This window comes from Cynocephalus volans, chromosome 12 (genome assembly GCF_027409185.1).
Source record: "Cynocephalus volans isolate mCynVol1 chromosome 12, mCynVol1.pri, whole genome shotgun sequence".
Lineage (NCBI taxonomy): Eukaryota > Metazoa > Chordata > Mammalia > Dermoptera > Cynocephalidae > Cynocephalus > Cynocephalus volans.
In genome coordinates, this window is record NC_084471.1 from 82606107 (window position 1) to 82630050 (window position 23944).

General features: G+C 37.7%; 1 protein-coding gene across 2 annotated transcripts in view; it reads left to right on the top strand.

Annotated features, from left to right (window-relative positions):
- DENND5B (DENN domain containing 5B) overlaps positions 1–23944 on the top strand; it is a 193362-nt gene that overhangs the window by 157736 nt on the left and 11682 nt on the right. For both annotated transcript variants that reach the window (XM_063075274.1, XM_063075275.1), the window contains 4 exons: positions 4931–5012; positions 18124–18252; positions 20145–20266; positions 23100–23245. In XM_063075274.1, coding sequence (XP_062931344.1) covers positions 4931–5012; positions 18124–18252; positions 20145–20266; positions 23100–23245 — 479 coding nt within the window. The remainder of the gene's footprint in view (positions 1–4930; positions 5013–18123; positions 18253–20144; positions 20267–23099; positions 23246–23944) is intronic.

Sequence of the window (23944 nt, forward strand, 5' to 3'; positions counted from 1 at the left end):
GTTCTTAAATCTTGCACCCTCAGATAAGGTTCTACTAAACCAACTATAAGTGGATTTTTAAATATCTTAGCAAGGGGGTAGGAGTAGAACACAGAAAGGGGTGGAAATGCTACTTTTAAATGGTTTTCTGAATCTACCCTAGGAGTTTTGAGTCACTCTTCAATCATCTTATCTTCATCAAAAGTTTTCTGTTAATTACTTACCTACCTATAGACTGTACGTGGTTTTATAAAAATAATATAGGCAGTCTCTGCCCTCTCCAAACTTGATGTCTCTGTAGTAGCACTGATTCTTGCAGATATACAAAGGGAATTCCTGTGGCCAAGTATTAAATCCATGAATCTCTACGTTGAAGGAGAAAGTGGCCTATTGCATTCAAGTATTTTTGATTAAGAAACAGTAATGGAAGTATATGTTGAAATACAGTCATGTGTTGCTTAACAATGGAGAAATGTGTCATTAGGCAAATTCATCATTGTGTGAACATCATAGAGTGCACTTACATAAACCTAGATGGTATAGCCTACTATACATCTAGGCTATATGGTATAGCCTATTGCTGTGACCACCATTGTATATGTGGCCCATCATTGACCATATACATCATTATGTCGTGTATGACTGTAGTTATAAATTTCTCTTCTGGCTGGAGTAAACTTTATGGAAACCTTCTTACCTTTTATCTAGAGATCTAAAGTCTGTAGCTTCATTCCTTAATCCCTAATCTCTCTTCTGCTCACAGACTTCTAAACCCTTCCCTCCAGAGTCACTAATGAACTACTGCCTTAGTTTCCTGGGGCTGCTCTGATAAAAGTACCACAAACTGTGGCTTAAACAACAGAAATTTATTGTCTCAGGATTCTGGAAGCCAGAGGTCCAAAATCAAAGTGAAGGCAAGGTTAGTTCCTTCTGAGGACTGTGAGAGAGAACTGCTGCACCCCTCTCCTAGCTTCTGCTAGTTTCAGGCATTTCTTACCCAGTAGATGGCATTCTTTCTGTGTGTTCACATCATCTTTCCCCTATGTGCATTTGTCTCTGTGTCCAAATCCCCCACCTTTCTTAGGATTCCAGTCATATTGGATTAGGGCCTACCGTAATGACATCATTTTAACTTGATCATCTCCAAAGACCCTATTTCCAAATCAAGTCATATTCACAGGTACTGGGAGTTAGGATTTCAGCATCTTTTGGAGGACATAATTCAAATCACAACAACTACTATTGCCTAATTCAGTGTCTTCATCCAACTCTCACATTAGCAGGTTATTCCCAAATCTCTGTCTCCAGCCCTAGTTTCTAGACACCCAAAGATGGATGCATAGGAACTCATCACATTTTAAAACAAACTCATTATCTCAGCACCTCTCTCCTGTCCTTTTCAGGTTTCCTCCACTGCTCTTTCTCTTACTTAATGTTATCAGCAACCTCCTCTTAGTCAAACTGGAAGCCTGCTGGACATGACATCAGAACACTGTGCCCCTAATGATAAATGTATACCATTGGACAGTTTTCTTAACCTCTTCATACCTGTGTTTTCCTTTGCAAAATTAAGATTTTAAAAAGTTCAAAGGAAGATTGTAATAGTTGAGATAGTATATATCAAAACCTTTTATTTTAATCCTTAATATTGTTTTTAAGTCTAGCTCACCCTCTACTTCCAGTCAGTCTCAAGTCCTATGGTTTATGCCACTGCATATTTCTCCTCTCTGTTCTCAATGGCTGTCACTGTCTTAATTCATCCGCTGGCTGGCCTTTGGAATAACTTCTAGTTTATCTTCCTTATTGCTCTTACACCATCACACTTTCATTCCATTTAACTAACTAAAAAGTACTCAAGAGCATATCATTTCTTTTCAAAATCTCTCCCCTCTCCACAGGGTAAAGTTCTAACTTGGCATTTAAGGTTCTGCCATCTGGTCCTAAATAGCCTCATCTTCCTCAGTGAGTGTTTGTTGAGCATGTACTATATGTGGGCCTCTACTAGGCCCTCTGGATATTCTAAGAATAGAATATGACTGAGCCTCAAGAGACATACAATTTAATAGGAGTAGCAGAAGTGTTAAATTGTGGTATGTTCTATGATAGAGGTTCAGTTTTATAGGTCTTATTAGAGAGAGAGGATGGCTTAGGGCTGGCCCGTGGCTTACTTGGGAGAGTGTGGTGCTGATAACACCAAGACCACGGGTTCGGATCCCATATAGGAATGGCCAGTTCACTCACTTGGGAGAGCATGGTGCTGACAACACCAAAGTCAAGGGTTAAGATACCCTTACCGGTCATCTTTAAAAAGAAAAGGAGAGAGAGGATGGAAAAGAAAGAGAGAGAGAGAGAGGATGGCTTATCCAACATAGTGCTTAGGGGGATATTCAGGAAACATTTCGCATGGAGGCAAAATTGACGCTAAATTTCATTTCATTTTATGAGAACTTACTGTTTGCCAGGCACTATTCTAAGCACATTATTACATCTATTTAAATAAGGTAAGTACTGTTACCATCCCCAATTTACAGAAGAGGAAACACCATAGAGTGGTTAATCACTCATCCAAAGACAGAGATCTGTTAAATTTTCTCTTTGAGAAAGCCATGTTATATTATATATTAAGTTATACTGCTTTTCAATCTAAAGTGATAAATAGGCTATAAACATGGAAGAAGATACAGAAGCATTAAAGACTTTAACAATGCATGGAGATATGAAAAAGAACATCACATGTTTAAAGAACATTGAGCAGTGAAGGGAGGCTAGTATACGGGGTTCTCAAACAGAGTATACAGAATATGCTTATGCCTGTGAATGCCCTTATTGTAGATACTACTACTTTTTAAAATGCAGACTCCTCTTTTATTAAGCATCTCTTACCTGCTTTCTGATCACAGAGGCATGATTCCTTCCTGTTGTCATATCTCCCTTTAGCCAACTCACTGATTATGATTTCACCTCCTTTCCCCTGCCTCATAATCGTTTTTCCCCCTTCTCAACCTATTTCTTACCACTTGTGTGTTCGTCATGCTGTCTCATCATCTGGAGTGTTGTGGCATTCTCTAGCTATTTCACTTTCTCCCCCAAAAAAGAGGTGCACCTTCTTTAATAACACATTTAAGTGGTGATAGACAGGAAGATAAACACAGCACATTCCGTGCAGTCTCTGGAACAGTTTTCTCAGTATCCATTACCTCCTGGGTATCAAGATGAAACGGTCTTTTCAGTGCCCCATTGAAAACTTCCAAAACTGCTATGGCAAATGGTCTATTTGTCACCCATTCAGTATGGAAGGCCCTCAAAAGTGCTGCCTTTAGGTTGGCTTGCCATACCCTCTTCCTCTTGGCAGCCCTATCAGTACTCGTTTATACCTGCCATGTGTCAGCCCAGCTGTTTTCACCAAGTGCCAATAACATACAGATGTTAATACACCAAAATGCTCCCTGTCTTCCTTCTGTGCCAGCTTCCTATATATATTTATGTGTTCCGGTATTGTGTCCTAGCCACCCAAAGTAGAATGGATCTAAAAACTGAGAAAATGGCAGGTTTAATATATACCAAAAACCTATATCCTAAATTCTAATTCTATCAATGTATTTGTGAAGTATGATGTTGCAATTTAGTTTTCATTTACAGATGGGAAAATGGAAATAAAGGGCATAAAACCCCACGGCATCACATTTAAAATGAGACTGCATGCCCCAACTACAATAAATTAGTAGATTGCTTAACCATTGCTATATAAGAGAATAATCTTTCCAGCATTTATAAATGTTAGCTATTCAGGTTTCATAAGAAAATAACTAATGGACATTATACTTTTATTTTTTATGGAAGATAGCTATATTGTTGCATTCTGTATCTACAAATTGTGCATGCTGTTTGAAAAAATGTAAGCAATAAAAATAAGTATAAGGAAAAGATGTAGAAGTCACTTGAAGTGCTTACACTCTGAGAAACTTCTGTTAACATCTTGGCTGCTCCTTCATACATTTCCATTTATTTATACACACACAAAAATAAAAAGTTATATAATGGCATCCTATATTGCAGGCCATTTTTTCATGGACTACTTTAATCTTTTTTTTGCATTTTTCTGCTAACTTCTTTTTTTTTTATTGTAAAATAGTTGATTGTACATATCTGTGGGGTACAAAGCTTAATATCAACACCTGTGTGCAATATGTGATGCACAAATCAGAATAATAATTATATTCAGCGATATTCAATGTCATCAGAGATTGTACTTCTAAATGTCCATTTATTCACTTTGCATGATTTACATACTGTAGTTTGGATTCTGAACTTTGAAATAAAAACTTATCAGACTAAAGAACCCAAACTCAGATTTTTTTTTTTTGTGTGTGTGTGTGTGTGTGGCTGGCCAGTGTGGGGATTCAAACCCCAGATTTTTTGAAAACACTGTTCCATTGTTTAAATTGTATGATTCCAATTCATGAGCCCAAAGATGATTCACATACAGTATGTATAGCTTAATTTGTAGACATCACTTTTATGTAATTACTCAGAGCTATTAGAATGAGTTACTTTATAAAGTGACTGACCCTTATGGCCAGAACTTGCACACATTGCATTATTTGCATTATTATGATTCATTTTAAATTTCCAAATGAAGCCCCAGATTAACTAGAAAGAAAATAGTTGTATAAGCATGTATTAAAACAACACCCTATAACCCACAAATATGTACAAATAAACATTAAAAATTTCAAAAGTCAACATGCTTTACAGGGGAAAAGAAAATAACTGGTTTATTGTATTAATAAAGTAGCAACATTTGGGGAAAAGGATTTGAGCTTTTCTGTTGTCTTTAAAATGTGTTCTTATCAAAGCAATTTCAAAGTATTTATACAATGTGAACCATGGAGATTTTTTAAAAGTCATTACTGTTATTTTTCTAATACTTTGCTGGTATTTTTCTACATAGTTGCCCTTGGACCAGAAAGAAGAAAATCTGACTCAGGAGTTATGTTGCCAACTCTCAGGGTCTCTCTTATACAAGACATGAGGTATTTGTTTCATATGTTAGCAAATGGTGATAACTGTGAAACATTTTATGCCTTTTACCTAAATTGCTCAAATAATTATGGCTATGTGTATTTTTTGCTTATATATTTTGAAGAAAGCATTTTTTTCACAATTTTATTTTATTTTTATACTATTATATTGTTTCCTGACATTAAATCAAAGGGAATATGCACCTGAGAAGAGTTTTAAAGCAACTCTAAACTATTTTATAACTTCTTGTTTGTTTTTTTAAAACTATCTTAACTACCTGTTACCCACAGATACAGACAAAAAATCTGCAAATAACGGCAGGTTACTTGGCAGAAAAATTGCTGTCAGGTAGATTTAAAAAATGCAAAGCAAATACAAATCTGAGAATTACCACATTCAATTACTGGTCTTAGTATTTTTAGAAGGTGTCAGGATATATGAAATAGATTTATTGAATGAGGAAAGCAGAGGCTTTTTTGTTTTAAATATTTTAGGTACAAAGCTTAGTCAACTCTTAAAATGTGTGTCATAACATCCATAACATTTGTGACTGTTTTCTTTTATGGTATGCTTTATTATTAATTTTTGATGTTTATTTCATTTGTCAGGTATTTGCAACTGAATATCATAACTTTCATGAGTGGCATCATAGTACAGTGGTAACACATCCTGGCTTCACTACTTACCAGCAGTGTGATTTTCATAGCTTCTCTTGGCCTCAATTTTCTCATCTCTCAAATAAAGAGGGAAACAGTACCTATCTTATAGGATTGTTTTGAGAATTAAATGAGTTAGTCCATGTAAAAAGCTTAGAGAAGTATTTGGCTCATACTAAGAGTTCATTAAATGTTGGTTGTCATCTGAATTAATTTATGTATTTGTATCTTAAGTGTCTTACTCCTTAGTAGATAAAATATAGTTGTCTTTATGTGGCTTATAATTCCTTTTGATGGTCACCAGAAGAAGAATACTTGGAACTATGAGGAGAAAATGATTGCAGCTCTCTTAATGGAAACGTAAAACCACATGTGCTTGGCAGTGATTTCACAGTAGCCATTACTTCGAGGTGATGGTTTCTGAAAGCTTTGCAGCTGTGACCTCTGGCCAAACTTCTGAAACCTAATTAAGAGATGGTCACATCACATAAGGCTACCTTGTTCCTTCCAACTTCTTGTTTATTTACTTTTATCTACTTTGTGCTGTTTTTTGGATAGGAGGGGAGGTCCTGCTTAGATTCACTCTCCTCACTTTGTAAGAGGCAGTATAGCATGCTGGTTAAGACTTGGGGCCCTGGAACCAGCTTACAAGGGTTGGTATTTCATCTCTACCATTCACTAGCTCTGTAACCTGGGGCAATTGCTTACACTCTCAGTTTTCTCACCTGTAAAATGGAGATAATAATAATCTCCTCTTAGAATGTTGGTGTAAAGGTTCAATGAGTTAATAAATCTGAAGCACCCAAAGTAGGTCTGGAAATATATGTGCTATTTATACTAAGTCCTGCATATTGCATGAGTTACACATACATCTATATTTATTTCTGTTTCTCTCTTTGTATGGAATATATATATATATATATATATATATATTCTTATATATACACATATTATATATCTTAAACCACAAGTTGATAATGATATCTCTGATTCTAATTCAGTAGCACAGGGATCATTCTAGCCTTCCCCCTTTCTTTACTTGCAACTTCTTCCTCCAACCATGAGAAATTTGACTCTCATTATTATCTACAATATATTTACTTATTTGTGCAATCTTAGTATGTACATATGGTCGTTTTTGAATTGCTAACCCATAACAGTGTAAGAAACAAATGTACTAACTAGAGCAGTGTTTGTGCTCACCTCTAGTTTTCTTTGTCTTTATTTAGTCTTTCAGGATCCAGTCAAAATACTGTTTTCCAAAACTTGTTCTTTTTTCTCCATTCCCTTTGGTGTGGGTTACATTATTCTTTTATAATGCAGTTAGGTTCTTTTGTTAGTTTGTGTCCCATTTTGAGTCCCTTCTTCATCCTAGTTGTTTTGTGTTACACTTCCCCCTGTGTAACAGAGACATAAAAAAGAATTACTCGATTACTCAAAGCACTATGAATGCATTGAGAAGCCTGGAATGACTGCATTTCAGTAATTTCCCCATTAGGAGGAGAAAGCTGAATGTGACAGCCTTGATTCAAAGTTAGCTTCTCCCTTTTATTATAAAGACAAGCAGGTTTCAAAAGAAAATTCAGTTGATTTAATCATTACAAAGAAAACAAGGACATGGGGAGAGTTATGACTAAGTATAGTTTTAACAGTGGAAACTAGTACATCAGTGAAATAAACAAAGTGACATTCCATAATGCAGTTTGTAAAAGGTTAAGTTGATCCCAGCAAAAGCTTGTTCTTAGCAAACACTTTCTTTTCCTACAGCAATTTCCTCAGTATATTTACACAACAATCAAGTAACTTTCACAACATATCAATCAGTAGGTTAACCTGTACCCAGGACATCTGCCCTTTGAGCCAGCAATTTTGCTGTGTTACAGTTCTTTATCTACAGCAGAGATGTTAGCCTGGGGAAAGTTTCCTGTCTTTTGCAAGCTTAACATTTTTATGTGTAATTTTAAAAAGTTAGGTCCTGTGAAATACATTTGTTTTATTAATGTTAGTACTCTGCACAGTTTTGGGGGTTTTTCGTTTTGGTTTGGTTTGGTTTTACTAAATTAATATACAGTAAAGTTCACTCTGTTTGTGTTTATAGTTCTGTGGATTTCACAAATGCACAGTCATGATACAGAACAGTTTCATCACCTTAAAAGTTCCCTGTGTATTGGTTAGCTCAGTTGATTAGAGTATGGTGTTATAACACCAAGGTCAAGGATTCTGCACCCCGTACCAGCCAGCTGCAAAAAGAAAAAAAAAAAAATCCCTGTGCTACTCCTTTTTAGTCAGCCTCTCTCCCAATTCCCTACTGCTGGCAATCATTGGTATATTTCCAAGCTCTTTGCACTGAGAGGATATAGAAAAAGTAATACACCAGTAGCAATGAGCACACCTAGCACCTACATAGTAGTTTCTAAATATCATTCTCTAATAAAAGACATTAGGGCTCCCTAGAGAAGTGGATGATTCCATAGCTGAGGTAGGAAAAACAGAGGATGAGCCTTGTGTATCTTGTGCCAGAAGGTAAAGAAGTGCTCAGAAAATGATAGGGTCATGTCAAAAAGACACAGGAGTCAACCTGAAAGTGCTGCCAGTGGCCAAAGCTGGAACAAATTGAGCAACAAAATAAATAATGATAGTATTGGGGCATAACCCATAGAATAAAATAAATATCTATGAGTTCATTCTGATATTTTTAAATAATAAACCAAATAAATAATAGCAATAGGATAGCTCTTTGTGGGTGTGTGTGTTTTGCTAGCTTGTACAGGGATTGAACCCCAGACCTTAATGTTATCAGTACCACGCTCCAACCAACTGAGCTAACTAGCCAGCTTGGGATAGCTCTTTTTTATAGAAGCATTCCAATTAAATAAATATAGAGTGATGAAGTAGAAAAATCAGGGGTTGAAAGTTTAAGGCAAAACCAGGATATTTGCATAGTCTCAAAGTGTCTCCCCAAGAGTTTATTCATTACATATGGGAAGATAGTAACTTTACAGTGGAGAAACCCAACAGACACCACCTTAACCAAATGATCAAGGTTAACATTTCTAGTAATAAGACATGTCAATATTATTTACCCCCAATAGGATACATTGAGAAGAGTGCATTACATCTGCAATATTGTTGTCATAAATGCATAACCTCAATCTGTGAGAAAACATCAGAAAAATCCAAATTGAGGGACATTGTACAAAATAATTGACCAGTATTCTTCAAAAGTGTCAAGGTCATGAAAGATGAGGAAAGGCTAAGGAACTATCACAGTTGGAAGAGACTAAGGAGATGACAGTCAAAAGCAATGTGGGATCCTGGATTAAATCCTGGAACAGAAAAAGGACACAAGTGGAAAAAATGGTAAAATCAGTCTGTAGTTTCATTAAAAGTATTGTACCAATGTTAATGTATTAGTGTGGTTATACAAGATATTAAAATCAGGGGAAATGGGGTATACAGGAGCTCCCTATGCTACTTTTGCAACAGTTTGTAAGTCTAAAGTCATCTAAAGTCGTTTCAAAATAAAAAGTATGTATATATTTTTGTAAAACCAGACCTGGTACAAAGTAAATGTATAGGGCTGTTGTTATTATTGATATGCAGGTGTGCATAGCTTATTATTATCTGGGAGTAGGGAGTAGATGGGTTTACTATTAATTCTTGGTACAGTTGCTGCTCACCCAGAAGCTCACTTATTCTATTGAACTTTAGCTCAATGAGCTGTTACCTTCCTAGTCTAAACCCCTATAATTTCTCATCTGGATTACATTATAGTCCCCATAATTCAGTGCTTTCCCTGCTCTAATTCTTCCTACCCGCAGGTGAAATGGCGATCTTAGAATAAAATACAAATCACTTGTCCTGGCTGGCAGAACCCTACTTGATGTAACCCCTCTCTAACTCCAGCATTATCTCCTGCACTCTTCCTCTTATTACTACTTTGGTTTCTCCAACATGCCAAGCTTGTTTCTTGCCCTGGGGCCTTTTTCTGTTTCCTTCACCTGATGGCTTTCCCTTATTCCTGCCCTGAAGAATCTCCACAGGTTAGGATTCTTCTTGTCAGTTGCATCTTAGTTCAAATGTCACTTCCTCCAAGAAGTCATTCCTGACCACCTGGTGTGAAGTAGCTACCACGTACTCTCAGATTCTCCTATTTTAATCCTCTGCATAACACTTATTTGAGTTTTGTTTTCTAGCACTACTCGGAAACTTTATGAGAGAAAGGAATCTATCTGACATGTTAAGCTGTTGAATTGCTACCAAGTGTCAGAGTCTGGCATGTAATTTTTGCTCAATTAATATTTGTTAAATGAGGGATTTGCCATATTTTAAGTTCTGTGCGTGTATGTGTGTGGGGGTGTGTGAATTTCTCTTAACACTTTCTTTCACCTATATCCTTACATGATTCAGCTGGCAAACTGCTACTGATTTGTATTGGTTAAAGTTTTAAAGCTTTAGAAGAGTAGTGATTGCTGAGATATTTTTAATCAATTTAAAATTTAGAGTATAGAAGAAATTTGAGAAGTCATATTGCTAAGCTTCTTCCTTTTACCTATGTGGAAATTCGGGCCCAGACAGGTTGTTATACCATATAGCCAATTAACAGCAGAAATGGAATTAGAACTAAGGTTTCCTGACAGTAGGCCAGGATTCTTTTAGAGGTAAATTCTCAGCCTTTCCTACATCACCAGAAAAATGCCGGGTGTAAGGAGGCACAAACAAGTTGGTTAGTGTAGTGTACATTGGCCTAAATATAATTTAGTATAACCTTGGGTAACCTGTGTTTGATTAGTATACTCAACTGAAAAATTGATGTTCTGTGACTTCTCACTTGAGTGATACTTTGGCTTTCAATTTTTATACTAAGTCTTCTTTTAAAAATCTGAAAAAGATCCCCGAGTATCCTAAAATGATGTTTTGGCCAAATAATAGATATTCTTTATAAAATGTGATTGGTTAATTGCTTTTAAAACATTGTTTAGTAAGGCAGAAAAGTGTTGCCCAGAAAAGACAAGCCAAGTTCCCAATTTTTTTCCCTTCTTTTCCTAACATTTTATTTTAGAAAATTTTTAACATGAGGCAAAATCAAAAGATTTTACAGTAATAGCCATATACCCATTACCTAGATTCTATCACTGACATCATTCTGTGGCTTTCTTAAAAATTGTGGTAGGGCCGAGCCCGTGGCGCACTTGGTAGAGTGCTGCGCTGGCAGCGCCGGGCGACGCTCCCGCCGCGGGTTCGGATCCCATATAGGACTGACCGGTGCACTCACTGGCTGAGTGCCGGTCACGAAAAAACGACAAAAAAAAAAAAAAAAAAAAAAAATTGTGGTAGGGCTGACCCCGTGGCGCACTCTGGAGAGTGCAGCACTGGGAGCGTAGCAGCGCTCCCGCCGCGGGTTCGGATCCTATATAGGGATGGCCGGTGTGCTCCCTGGCTGAGTGTGGTACAGCCAGTCACCAGAGAGACAAAAAAAAAAAAAAAAAATTGTGGTAAAAAATACATACCTATATCATAAAATTTACCATTTTCACCGTTTTTAAGTGTACAATCAGAGACATTGAATACATTCATATTGTTATGCAACCATCTTCACTATCCATCTCTAAAACTTTTCATCATCCAAAACTGGAACTCTGTGCCCATTAGACAATAATTCCCCATTCCCCTTCCCACCACCTCCAGCCCCTGGTAGTCACTATTCTCCTTTCTGTCTATGATTTTGACTATTCTAGATATCTCATATAAATGGAATGATACTTTTTGTGTCTGGCTTATTTCACTTAGCATAATGTCTTCATGGTTTACGGGTGTTTTAGCATGTATCAGAATTTCATTCCTTTATAAGGCTGAATAATATTCTGTTGCAGGTATATACCACATTTTGTTTATCTGTTCATTATCAATTTTGTTTATCCATTCATTTATGCCTGGGTTGTTTCTACTTTTTAACTATTGTTAATAATGCTGCTGTGAACATGGATGAACAGGTACCTGCTTTCATTTCTTTGGGGTATATACCCAGAAGTGGAATTGCTGGATTGTTTGTATGATAATTTTTTTATTAGCATATTCATTGTTACAAATCATGCTTATTCTTTATGCCTCTTATCCAATCCCTCCCCCTCCCTCTTTCCCCTTCCCTTCCTGCTCTAATAACAATAGATTTGTTCTCTCCACCTGATAAATTAACTATTCCTCTGTTGGTTTGTTGCCTACATGATCTGTCCAGTACTGAGACAGGTGTGATCAAGTCTTCCTGTATTATCATAAATCAGATGCTTCTTCTATTACTGTGGAGTGTGCTTTGTGGAAAGAGAGGAAATTTTTTTCTTAGTGTCTGCTGGTGCCTCTCCTTGTGTCAACGAAGTTGAGAGTCTGGTGTGCCATCTGCATGGTGGCTGTGACTGCTGCTATAGAGACTCTCTGCTTTTGTGGCAGCTATGGCAATTGCAAAATGGCTATTGAGGGCTTCCCCGTGTGAAAACGGTGTTTTTGGTGTGCTCTTTACCTGGTTGCGGCTGGGTTCAGCTCCCCCCTCCAGCTCCATGCTTCAGGACCCTGGTGGGGCCCAGGACAGTGGCAGCACCTTGCCTAATTGCAGCTGGGTTTGGTGTCCCTTGGCTCCATACCTCAGGACCCCAGTGGGGCCCCAGGATTATATGATAATTCTATGTTTAATCTTTTTTTCTCTTTTTTTTTTTCTTGGCAGCTGGCTGGGATAGGGATCAAACCCTGGACGTTGGTGTTATTAGCACCACACTCTAACCAACTGAGCTTTTTTTTCTTTGGTGGCTGGCTGGTACAGGAATCCAAATCCTTGACCTTGATGTTACAAGGCCACTCTCTAACCAACTAAGCTATCCAGCCAGCCCTTCTGTGTTTAATTTTTTTGAGGAACCACCATACTGTTTTACACAGTGACTGCACCATTTTACATTCCCACCAGCATTTCAATTTCTCTGCATCCTTGCCAACACTTGTTCTCTTCTGTTTTTTTGATAATAGCCATACTAATGGGTATGACTTCCCAGTTTCTTAAAGTATATCTAGCAGCACTCTTCCTAGGTCTTCATAGACCATGTTGCTAGGGTCTTCAGCTTCATAAACTCAGAAACCACCATCATTAGTAAACCAAAAGGTGATAAAACTCTAAGATACTGACTCCTGCTAACCAAAATACACACTTCAAATACCTAAAAGAAACAAATATAATGGGCTGGGTTTGGGTCATCTGTCCACCCTGGTTCAGTTATCTATGACCAGTAAGGGCACAGTTACAGAAATCAATGGTTCCAATTTATTATTTTCCTAACCAGATGATTTGATACTCTCTTTTACTGATATGGGTATTCTCTGCCTGTGTCTTAGTCCATTTCTGTTGCTTATAACAAAATACCTGAAACTGGGTGATTTATAAAGAAAACAAAATTTATTGCTACAGTTTCTGAGGCTGGGAATTCCAAAGTCCTAGGAACACATCTGGTGAGAGCCTTGGTGTTACCAACTCTTCCTCTCTCACTCTCTTTTTTAATGCCCTCAGAACCACACCCATGACTGCCATTTTTAATCCATTCATTACAGCATGATCCTGCAATCTAATCACCTCTTCAAGACCCCACATTTTAATTACCATAATAGGATTTCCCACCCTCTTAACACTGTCACAGTGGAGATCAAGCTTTTTGGGCGGGGAGCAGGTACTCAATCCAAGGCAACCTGGAAGCTAGATTAAGATCAGAAGGCTACTTGCTGTCCTCAGAATCACAGATATGGCAGCCTGATCATCCAGCTCTTAGGACTCATGCTCTTGGACTCATGCTCTTGGGACTGATGTCGTCTCAGGAAAGCCCTGGAGAAACAGTGCCTGTGCTTGTCTCTCCCTTTTTTTCTGCTTCTGTTCTGCCTCCTTAAGATGACTTTTTATATGGAGTTTAACTCTTAGTGGGCTGGCTTATTTCCCTGTTCCTAAGTTCTTGCCAAGTACTTCATTGTAGTCCCTAATGGCTACCTAGGTAATTGATGTGGATCTTTTTTCTTAAAGAAAAACACCCAAGTAATTATTCTAAACTTCGTTTTGTTTTGTTTTGGCTTTTGTCTGGACAATTTTAAAAACTTATTTTCTGAAGATTAGAACATCTTTACCTCCCTGAGGCCATGCTGTCTGTTGGGCATGTGCTTCTGTTAGTAACTCCTATCTTCCCAAGTTCGTCTCTCAAGGCAAAGACACTGGCAGAGACTTTGAGTCCTCGTGGTTGTCAGGAGTCTTGGCACTGGATTGCTTAGTGCCTGGCATGCATCCAGGACAGACACATCAAAAGGCCAACCCCTTTGTCTTAGTATCTTACTCCCCAAGGCCTCCCAAGGCCTTCACAGAGGTCAAGTATCACCAAACCTTCAGTTATAGAATGATTTTTTTGTTCCAAAGAGAAAGACTGGGGACAGTGAGGAATTGTACAGATTATCTACCTATAAAAGAGGAATGTCATCATGGTGTTATGATTATTACCAATTTCTTTCAAGAGTAGCAATGCATATATCATGCAGCTGTTCAAATAGACATTTGTCTTTAATAAAAACGTAATTAATGACAAGGGGCATAGTAGAACATTACATGACCTAAGACATTGTGAGTACTATAATCCAACTATGGATGCTCTGAATATATAACCAAATGAATAGGATGTCTGAATAAATCCTAGGAATAATCTCTTTATAAATGGGAATAGATTCCTTGAGAGTAAATTGACTAGTCCCTTTATATTTTTATAAATAATGTGTGCACATGTGCTTGTGAGCATCTGGCTTTATTCTACACTAAAGTCAGTTGTCATGATTGACTTTGTTACTCCTGGAAAGGAATATTTTGAGAAAGTTTTCTGACTGTGCAGAACTTAAAATAAACATGGCTAATTTCTTAATTTCTTTAACAAACATTACTAGGTTTCATCAGTGATTCAATGAAATAAGCACCAGTTTTGGACTCAGGAAATGTGAATTCAAACTGAGGTACTATCAGTCTCTTAGAAATCATTTGGCTTTAGGGAACACAAACCCATTCATACTGACTCAGCAAAAAGGAAGGTATGTAAGGATGTCTTCTAGAATCCAAGCGCAGGAACTTCAGCTAGACTGGAAACAGTCTTGTAGGCTGTTCTCTCTGTCTCACTGGAAGCAAATCATCTCTGCTTTTCCCTTCACATCTACTGTTGCTTCTCTCCTTCCCTTCTTCTTCTCTGCTTTATTTTTTATTGTGCACATGGTCATCAAAGCCCTGGCTTTAACATTATTTCTATTTTAAGCATTCAACAAAAACTAACTTGGTTTTCCAATGAACTAATTCCCAGTTTCTGAAAGGAAAATGTGTTGGGTTCATCTTAAATCAGGCATGTGCTTCTTTCTTATGCAGTCAGTTCTAGCTGAGGGATTGGAAGCATGGTGCTTGCACTTTGAGGTCATGGTGATACCTGGAGCTACCTCTTCTGAATCTATGGAAGGGGAGCTTCTCCAAGAATGTGAATGCCAGGAAGAAGTGATTGGTAGAAAACGTGTGGCATCTCTACAATAATACCTATAATCTCTGTAACCTTGGGTGGGCCACTTAACCTCTATGAATCTCAGTTTTCCCACCTTTAAGTGAAATAATGATGAACTCTCACACCAGGTATTGTGAAAATCAGATAAGACAGAGCTTTCAAGAGGAAGTTGGAATTTCAAAGATGAATAGAATCAAATAGTGAGGCTGGTCCATGTTTATTACAGCACTGTTCACAATAGCCAAGATATGGAATCAAGTAAGTGTTCGTTGACAGATGAATGGATGAAGAAAATGTGGTATATTTATACAGTGGAATACTATTCAGCTGTTAGAAAAGAATGAAATCCCATCATTTGCAGCAACATGGGTGGAGCTGGAAGTTATTATGTTAAGTGAAGTGAGCCAGGCACAGAAAGACAAATACTGTATGATCTCACTCATTGATGGCATCTAAAAAAGTTGATCTCCTAGAGTTAAAGAGTAGAGTTGTGATTGCCAGAGACTGGGAGGGGAAGATAGGGAGAGGTTGGCCAATGGGTACAAAGTTACAGTTAGATTAGAGGAATAAGTTCTAGTGTTCCAATATGCAGCAGGGTTACTGTGGTTAACAATAGTATGAGTGTGACTGGGCTGGCCGGTTAGCTTAGTTGGTTAGAGCTTAGCCTTGTAACACCAAGGTCACAGGTTCAGATCTCCTAAATGGCCAGCCAACAAAAAAACAAACAAAAAACAAAAAAAACCAATAATATATATTTCAAAATAGCAAGAAGGGAGGATTTTGAATGTTCTCACCACTAAGAAATGATAAATATCTCAGGTAATGGATATGCCAATTATACATGTTTTGAATCATCACACTGTACCCCATAAATATGTACAATTATTATGTGTCAAGTAAAAATAAATAAAATCTTAAAAATAGGGAAGCTGGAAGAGAGTAAGTACTTCAGGTAATGGAATGCGAAGTCTTGTAGGTCAGAAGACCTGGAATGACGTATTTTTTTTTAATAGGAAGATAATGTTGAAAGATATGTGAGGCCAAGTGGTAGTAGAACTTGAATGTCAGCCTGAGCAGTTCAGGGTATATTCTGTGAGCTTCTTAAGGTGTTGAACACAGGAGTTACATTAAGGAAGCAATATTTCGGGCCGACCCCATGGCGCATTCGGGAGAGTGCGGCACTGGGAGCGCAGCAGTGCTCCCACCACAGGTTCGGATCCTATATAAGGATGGCCGGTGCGCTCACTGGCTGAGCGCTGTGCGGCCGGTCACAAAAAGACAAAAAAAAAAGGAAGCAATATTTCAGGCAGGTTAATTTCCCTTGTGCCAGCGAATGAGATGGGGTTGAGAAGAGTCCAGTGGCCTCATCTCCCAACTACCATGCCCCCTTCAGAAAAACTAGTAGAAATACTTTCGTGATGAGAATGCTGATTGCCACCTAAAATAGCTTTCACTGTATCTATTTCAGTCTTTCCCATTTTCCTTAAACATAGACAGATTTTTTCAAATTACAGTTATTTTCTACTTTATAGTTCTTCACCTACCAGATCTCCAGATACTTGTTTAAGGCCAGCATAAAACTTATTTCAATAGATGCTGATGTTGTAGATCAAGAATACTTAGGAGGAGGTTATATAACCTAAGTAGTTCTCAAACCTCATAGATTCATTTTCGGTTAATAAACGTTGATTCAACTTGGTATTCCCAGATCATGTAAGCTCTAACCTGGCACTGCACTCACAGGGATGCTTTGGAAGTACCGTTGAACTCTAACTGATAAATGCCTGAGCATTTCACCTTGTTGCTTTTAGTCAACTGTGCTGTTTTCAGAGGCTCCTACTGGAGGTGCCAGCTTGGGTTGCCCCACCAGTAAAAACCGAATCAATGTCTGAGAGGGGTCTTGCTTGATACCAGCTTTCTCTGCTTATGGCCATGTGTATGATTCCTTTAAAAATAAAATGTCTGTTATAAATTCTGAAAAAAATTGGTTGAGAGAGGGGGGGAAACATAAGGGACAGAGGGAGGAAAAAAGAAAGAATGTATGTGCGGTGTTGCAGGGAGGATAGTCCTTATTCTGAATGCCAAGAATCAGCAGAGAAAAGGGCCCATTGCAATATTTATTACAGCCAGGATGAGTCATTCCGGACATTAAAAAAATCAAAGGAAGGAGAGGTGGGTCACAGCAACAAAGACTTTTCTGTGATTCACTGTAGTCTCTTAGACTTGCCCTTCTTGCCTGATCCTCATTTCCCCCTCAGGAGGAAAATCATTTAGGAAGATAGATTCAGTCCTGCTGTGTATAACATTGACTTCCACACGGAATACTAATTGGTACATATATGTAACATTCAACTGGGATTTGGTCACATGATTCCCCCCTCCTTTTTTTCTGTGGCCACACAATTTTGCAAGTCTTTCAAATTGTTAAGGTTATCAATGCAGTATGGCTTCTCTTCTCTAATGCCATAGAATTTGAGTTCATATTTTCCACATGTTGTCCTGAGCAACTTGAAAAATAATTTAGTGGATTAAAGTTGTGGCACATATTTATTTAAACTACAGAACAATTGTTTTCAATAAAAACTTGAATTTTCAGCCTGTTTTATTACTTTATTTTCTTGAGGGTCAGGAGTAACCAAGGGCCTGTTTATAGGTGTCGGTGAGGCCGAAGCAAGGAGATTATAAAGCCTGAAAGAGTGATTGAGTATTAAATGCTTTATCTTATGTTGTTGCCTGTGTGCTTGTGTTGTAATAGCATTTGTGATGTAAAACTAAATTCATGATTCAGATGGAACCTGTGCAGATTTGTATATTACTTCTAAATATAAAAGAAATTTTCCGTGCCTAGTACTGTTAACTGTTTAGTTCTTTTCTAGTTCAAGGTTATCCTTAGGATCTACATCTTTGATGTTGCTACTGTTCTTTAGGCATATTCAGAACATGAGTGAGATCAAGACTGATGTCGGACGGGCTCGGGCATGGATAAGATTGTCTCTAGAAAAGAAACTCTTGTCCCAGCATCTCAAGCAGTTGCTCTCTAACCAGCTACTCACCAAGTAAGATGTTGCCTTTTGAGAAATTTCTGTTCCTATAACCTGTGTGCTTGCAAAGCAGATTGCATTAGCTGGCAAACTGACTTTTTCAGCATTGAATTGCTGATTCCTGTGCACATACATTCTTCTTGTCTAACAGGCATGTGCTTTGGAAATTCTGTCTGAATATAATACTGGATCATTTCTGGGAGGGCTCACCAAATTTCACAGCGAAAGGCCAGGTTGTTTCACTCTGCTTAGAAAAAAGCTAACTAGTTCACACAAGCTGATAGTAACATCCAAAAGACAGGTTGAAGGTCGAGCCCGTGGCGCACTCAGGAGAGTGTGGCGCTGGGAGTGCAGCGACGCTCCCGCCGTGGGTTTGGATCCTATATAGGAATGGCCAGTGCACTCACTGGCTGAGTACCGGTCATGAAAAAGACAAAAAAAAAAAAGACAGGTTGAACCTATATAAGCCTTAGATCATATTGTAAAAGTCACAACAAAACCTCGAGTAGCAAAAAAAGAGGGAGGGGGGGTTCCACAGTAAAGGGCTTCTTCTGGGAGTCTTGACAATGTTTCATTCAATAGTTTAGAGCCAATCAAGTACGTATCAGTTAACTGTTAACTGTTTGGATAGTTTCCTTATATTCTATCAAGAAACCCTCTTGGATGAAGTACATTGTCCACATATGTACATTAGAGCTCATTTGAAGGCTAAGGACTTTGAGGTCTTAATAGCAAAGGTATGCAAAGAATTCAACAAAGACCTCAAACGTAACAGTCTATTGGAATTCCGTCATGGTAACCCAGTGCTTTTTGTAGTTTTTTATTCATGCATATCACCCTTGGATTATTTACCCACAGAGCATTTTAGAATGAGGCTTAATTTTAGAAAGAGTAGGTTTGATAAAGAATGCAGTGTGACATATAGCCTGTGAACCTGACATTGTTCTCTTAAAACTGACTTTTTCTTTTTATTATAAAAGCCATTTATGCCCATTGTGGCCAAAGTATGAAGAAGAAAATGATAATAATTTATAATCCTACTATATATTTTTCACATTTCTTCTGTATTTTCTTCTATGCATATTCTCTTAGTTAAGATTATACTATATTTGCAATTTAGTATCATCCTTTCTTTGGCTTTACTATATATATATATATCATAAACATCTCACTATGTCACAGGAATTTAAACTCTGAATGCTGCATTCAAATACTGCATTTACTATTTACTATTTGAATGGCCTTGGATGAGATACTTAACTTCTCTGTATCTGTATTTTTTATATCTATAAAATGAGGGTGCTGGTAGACTTACCTCACAGAGTGGTCATGAAAACTAAATATATTAATATCTATAAAATACTTGGAAAAGTGCTTAATAAAAGTTACTTATTTTTAATAGTAGTAGTTTTGCTGTTCCTAAAACACTTCCTAAACTTTATTTTTAATGTCTAAATCATATTCTAACATATAGTGTATCGTGACATTTTATTAGATATTTGTGAGTAAATCTTTGCCCACATTTCATATTATATCCTCACAACTGAATCCTAAAAATAAAATTGACAAGTCAAGGGGCATATGACTGGCTTAAAGTAATTGTCACCAACAAATTGCTTTCCTCAGATTTTCAGCCTCACCAGCTGTGAGATTGGCTGTTCATTGCCCCCTTGTCAGCATTGGTCATCATTTTTAAATCCTTATTAGTTTGGTAGACAAAATGGATTCATGGGATTTTTTTTTCTTTAATTGCTAGTTAGGTTACCATATGTTTATTTTTGTAAATAGTTCTTTCAAGATTAAAGTTTCTTCCCATTGTCTAAGTGAAGGTGTTTATTTTTAATGGAAACATAAGGAAAGGCATGAAAAATATACTACTATTTTGTGCTTGTCTTACTCTTTCCTAGGAAGCTTTATAAGCGTTATGCTTTTCTACGTTGTGAAGAAGAAAGAGAGCAATTTCTTTACCATCTTCTTTCCCTCAACGCTGTGGACTATTTCTGCTTCACCAGTGTGTTCACCACTATCAGTAAGTCTGCAGAAGTGACTGTTAATGAAGTGTTACTCAGATGACAAATGGAATAAAAGCATTTATATTTTTGAAAGTGAGCTATACCATAGCACAGTGAGATAGATACAGTGATGCACCCCCAGGTCTCTATTTAGGAATGAAGGCTATTCATTCCCCAGTTGCTAGGAGTGCTGCTGGAAGACAGCCCTCAGCTGTCAGCCTCTGCGGTGTGCCTCATTGAAGAAAATCACCTTACCAGAAGTGATCCCTCTACCAGGGCCAGCCAGCATTAGCATCCCATGACTGATCAAAGGGCTGACCCAGAGCACACCATGGGGTCAGCTGAGGACTTCTGAGACTGCATCAGAGCTCTGTGTCTCCCTCAACCAGTCCTGCTTTCTCCTTACATGTGGATCCCAGGAGCAGGATTGTGCATGCTAATTTTTGACTTAGTCTGCTTCCCAAGAAACCCAGTCTGTGACAAGAGATGTTTACTAGGATGGATGTTAAAAGGAACATTTTATTAAATAAATATTCCAGTATCTTATCCAGATCACATAAATTCAAAGAATCAATATATGATAATAATAAACTTATGTAACTGAACACTATTGAACTTTAATGACTGAGAAAGACTTCGGGATCTTGCTGGACATTGTAGGTCTGTCATGGGAGAAAATGCTGATTGGAGATGTATTTTTGATAAAAAGATGAATTATAGCATTTATTCTGTCCACCATTACTAATTCTCATTTGCAGTGGGTCTCTGTCTCTACTCTGGAGAATTTTTACTCTTATCAGCTAGGAATTATGTGCAGCTGCAAATATCAGAAACTTGAAAACCAGAAGTTTAAATAGCTTAGTGATTTTATTTTTCTTACGTGATAAGTCTCAAGGTAGGCATCCACAGTGCTATCACAGTCCCAGGCTCATTGTCCCTTTCCTCATAGACATCCTCAGTGTGTGCTAATTGCCTCATGGTCACAAGACGACTGTTCTCAATCCACCTTCCAACAGGAAGGAGGGAGTGCCAAGAAGGAAAGGGCAGGTTCTGTGCTAGAAAAACATAATTTTCCAAAAAATCCCAGTAAACATCATTTATGTTTCACTGGCCAGAATTGTGTAGGTTTTTGCTTTCCAATCTTTGGTAGAGGAAGGCAAGGAAAAAGGGAATATTGGGATGGGTATTGGGCCATCCTATGCTGTCTGTTAAGCTACTATTCATTTATTAGGTTATTGCAGGTATACAAATCTAAGATGCTATATATACAGTTTTAAAAGTGAAGAAATAGCAGAGGTTGTTATGATTTCTAAGATCCTTATATCTGCAGATTTCTCTTCATCTGAGTAACTCTTTCAATTTGAGGAATTAAGATACTTCATGAAAGAAGTATTCTGAGTTTAATAATATTGCTTTTTCATACTTAAACTATGAAATCACTGTTGTGCTCTGTGGGCCCTTTGCAGACACAGAACTGCTGACTCTAAGCAGACCTTTCCTGCAGCTTTTCTAATCCTATCAATGCAAGAAATGAGAGAAGCCTCTGGCACCTAAAATAAAGTCTTATACTAACCTCTTTTGCTTTTAATTTCAAAAAACATTTGATTCTGATGATTACTAAACCACGAAAGTATGGCCTTTCCTGTGACATTTTCCCTTTCTTCAGCCAAGATAAAAAGACAGAAAGGGAGGTTATTCACCCAACATAAATGAAGTCGCTTATGTAAAATTAGGGAAGTGAACCATATATCCCATTCGTTTTCCTCATCCAAGAGCACACTGAACTGTGAGCTCATATTGTGGGGCTGTTTCTGGGCACCTTGTCCAGTAAATGTTTTTCATCCTACATGTAGACCTTTCAAGGAGGGCTTCTAACACCCCCTCTTGTGACCAAATGAACAGAAACTCCAAGGATATCAGTAAATAATATTGATTCTACCCTACTTTAAAAATGTGGGGGGGGGGGCTCTGATGGACAAAAATGTGCTAACGTGTTGAGTCGTCCCCATTTTTTTTTTAAAGGAGAAGGGAGGATTTGTGTAAGATTGGCTGACTTTCTCGTGCTTCCACATTTGAGCAAAGGACAGTGATAGGACAGTGGCATCTAGTGGTGTGCCTTTGGAAGAGCCTCTGGAAGGAAAAGTTTTCATACAGGTCTCTTTCCACAAGTCACCTTAGTAGCTTTCCAAGTTGTGGTTTCTAGACTTTGTGGTATGTCCAGAATGGAGGTGCCATTGTTTATTATCCTTGGCTTTGAGTATTGTGCTGTAAACTTAGGATGGGAAAGTTCTGAAGTGCAGTGCTTTAAAGCATTGCCTGAGAAAATCAACAATGACAGGATACTGTCCAAGAAGTCATCCACACCTTTTCATATGAAACGATATCAGTAGCCATCTTCATTTGTACTCGATTTTGGCACAAAATTAATTTTTAAAAAAAATCAAGCACTGAAAACACTGTATAGCACAGTCAGTGTTCATGTCCTCAGATATTCTGGTGCTAATGCTTAAGGTTGTTTATAAGTTTAATGGGGATATAAATCACTATGTTGAGATATCTATCTATCTATCTATCTACCTATCTATCTATCTATATATATGTATATATGCGCCATACGTACATGGTGATGGATATGCTGTGGAAACCAACACAAGTATTGGGACTTGTTTGTAAACTGGACCTCATCTTTCTAGACTGGAATAGGTTATAATATCATCTTTTTGTATAAGTAAATGTTGATAGATCATAAAAAGCAAATTATCTGTAAAAGCCAACAGAGTTCTTAATATATATTTGTTATCAGAAGAACTTTATCATAATATCTCGTTAACTTCTGCATTTTTATTTCAGTGATTCCATACAGGTCAGTGGTCATCCCGATCAAAAAGCTGAGCAATGCAGTCATCACATCGAATCCCTGGATCTGTGTGTCGGGAGAGCTAGGAGACACAGGGGTAATGCAGATTCCCAGAAACCTCCTTGAAATGACTTTTGAGGTAAGGCCAGCAAATACCTTTCTTAGCAGAAAGTATCATATGTAGTTCTACAGAAGGATTCCAGTTTTGTCATTTCATTTTTCCTTGAATCTAATATAATAAAGGAATACCCAAGCATGCAGGATCCTTTTTGTGATTATGTGCCTAAAATTATCTCAAGTTTTATATTTAATTATTGTTATTTTAATTTTATACTGTTTTCCTACTTGTCATGGTATGTTTTGGGGCTTTACCAGGTCCTACCTTATTCCATTTCTAGTGCCTAGCATAGAACCTGACAAGCAGAGAGCCTCCAAATAAATGCTTTCCCCACAATGGTTCTCCTCCCTGCTCAAACCTGGCCATCCTTTGGCAAAAGGATAGGAGGGCTGACATCCATGCTTATAGCTTTTAGACTACATGATGACATTTACAGTGTGATTTTTGTACAAATACCTTTTAGTATTGTTGTCAGTTTTCAGGTGTCACCTGGTAAAGTATTTCCATGAGTTTGAGCCCACATGCAGGTTGATATTGGCATGCAGGAAGAAGACAAATATGTGCTTGTGTTTTAGGAGGGAAGTGTATTAACAAAGTATCCTGTTCTCATGTTTCTTGGGGGCTAGGAATAGCAGTTTCCACAAGGAGTCATAATACTCCCCGAGAGCCCATTTTGGCCTTATCTATGCAGTGGACTCACAGCCATCTATATATAAAAGA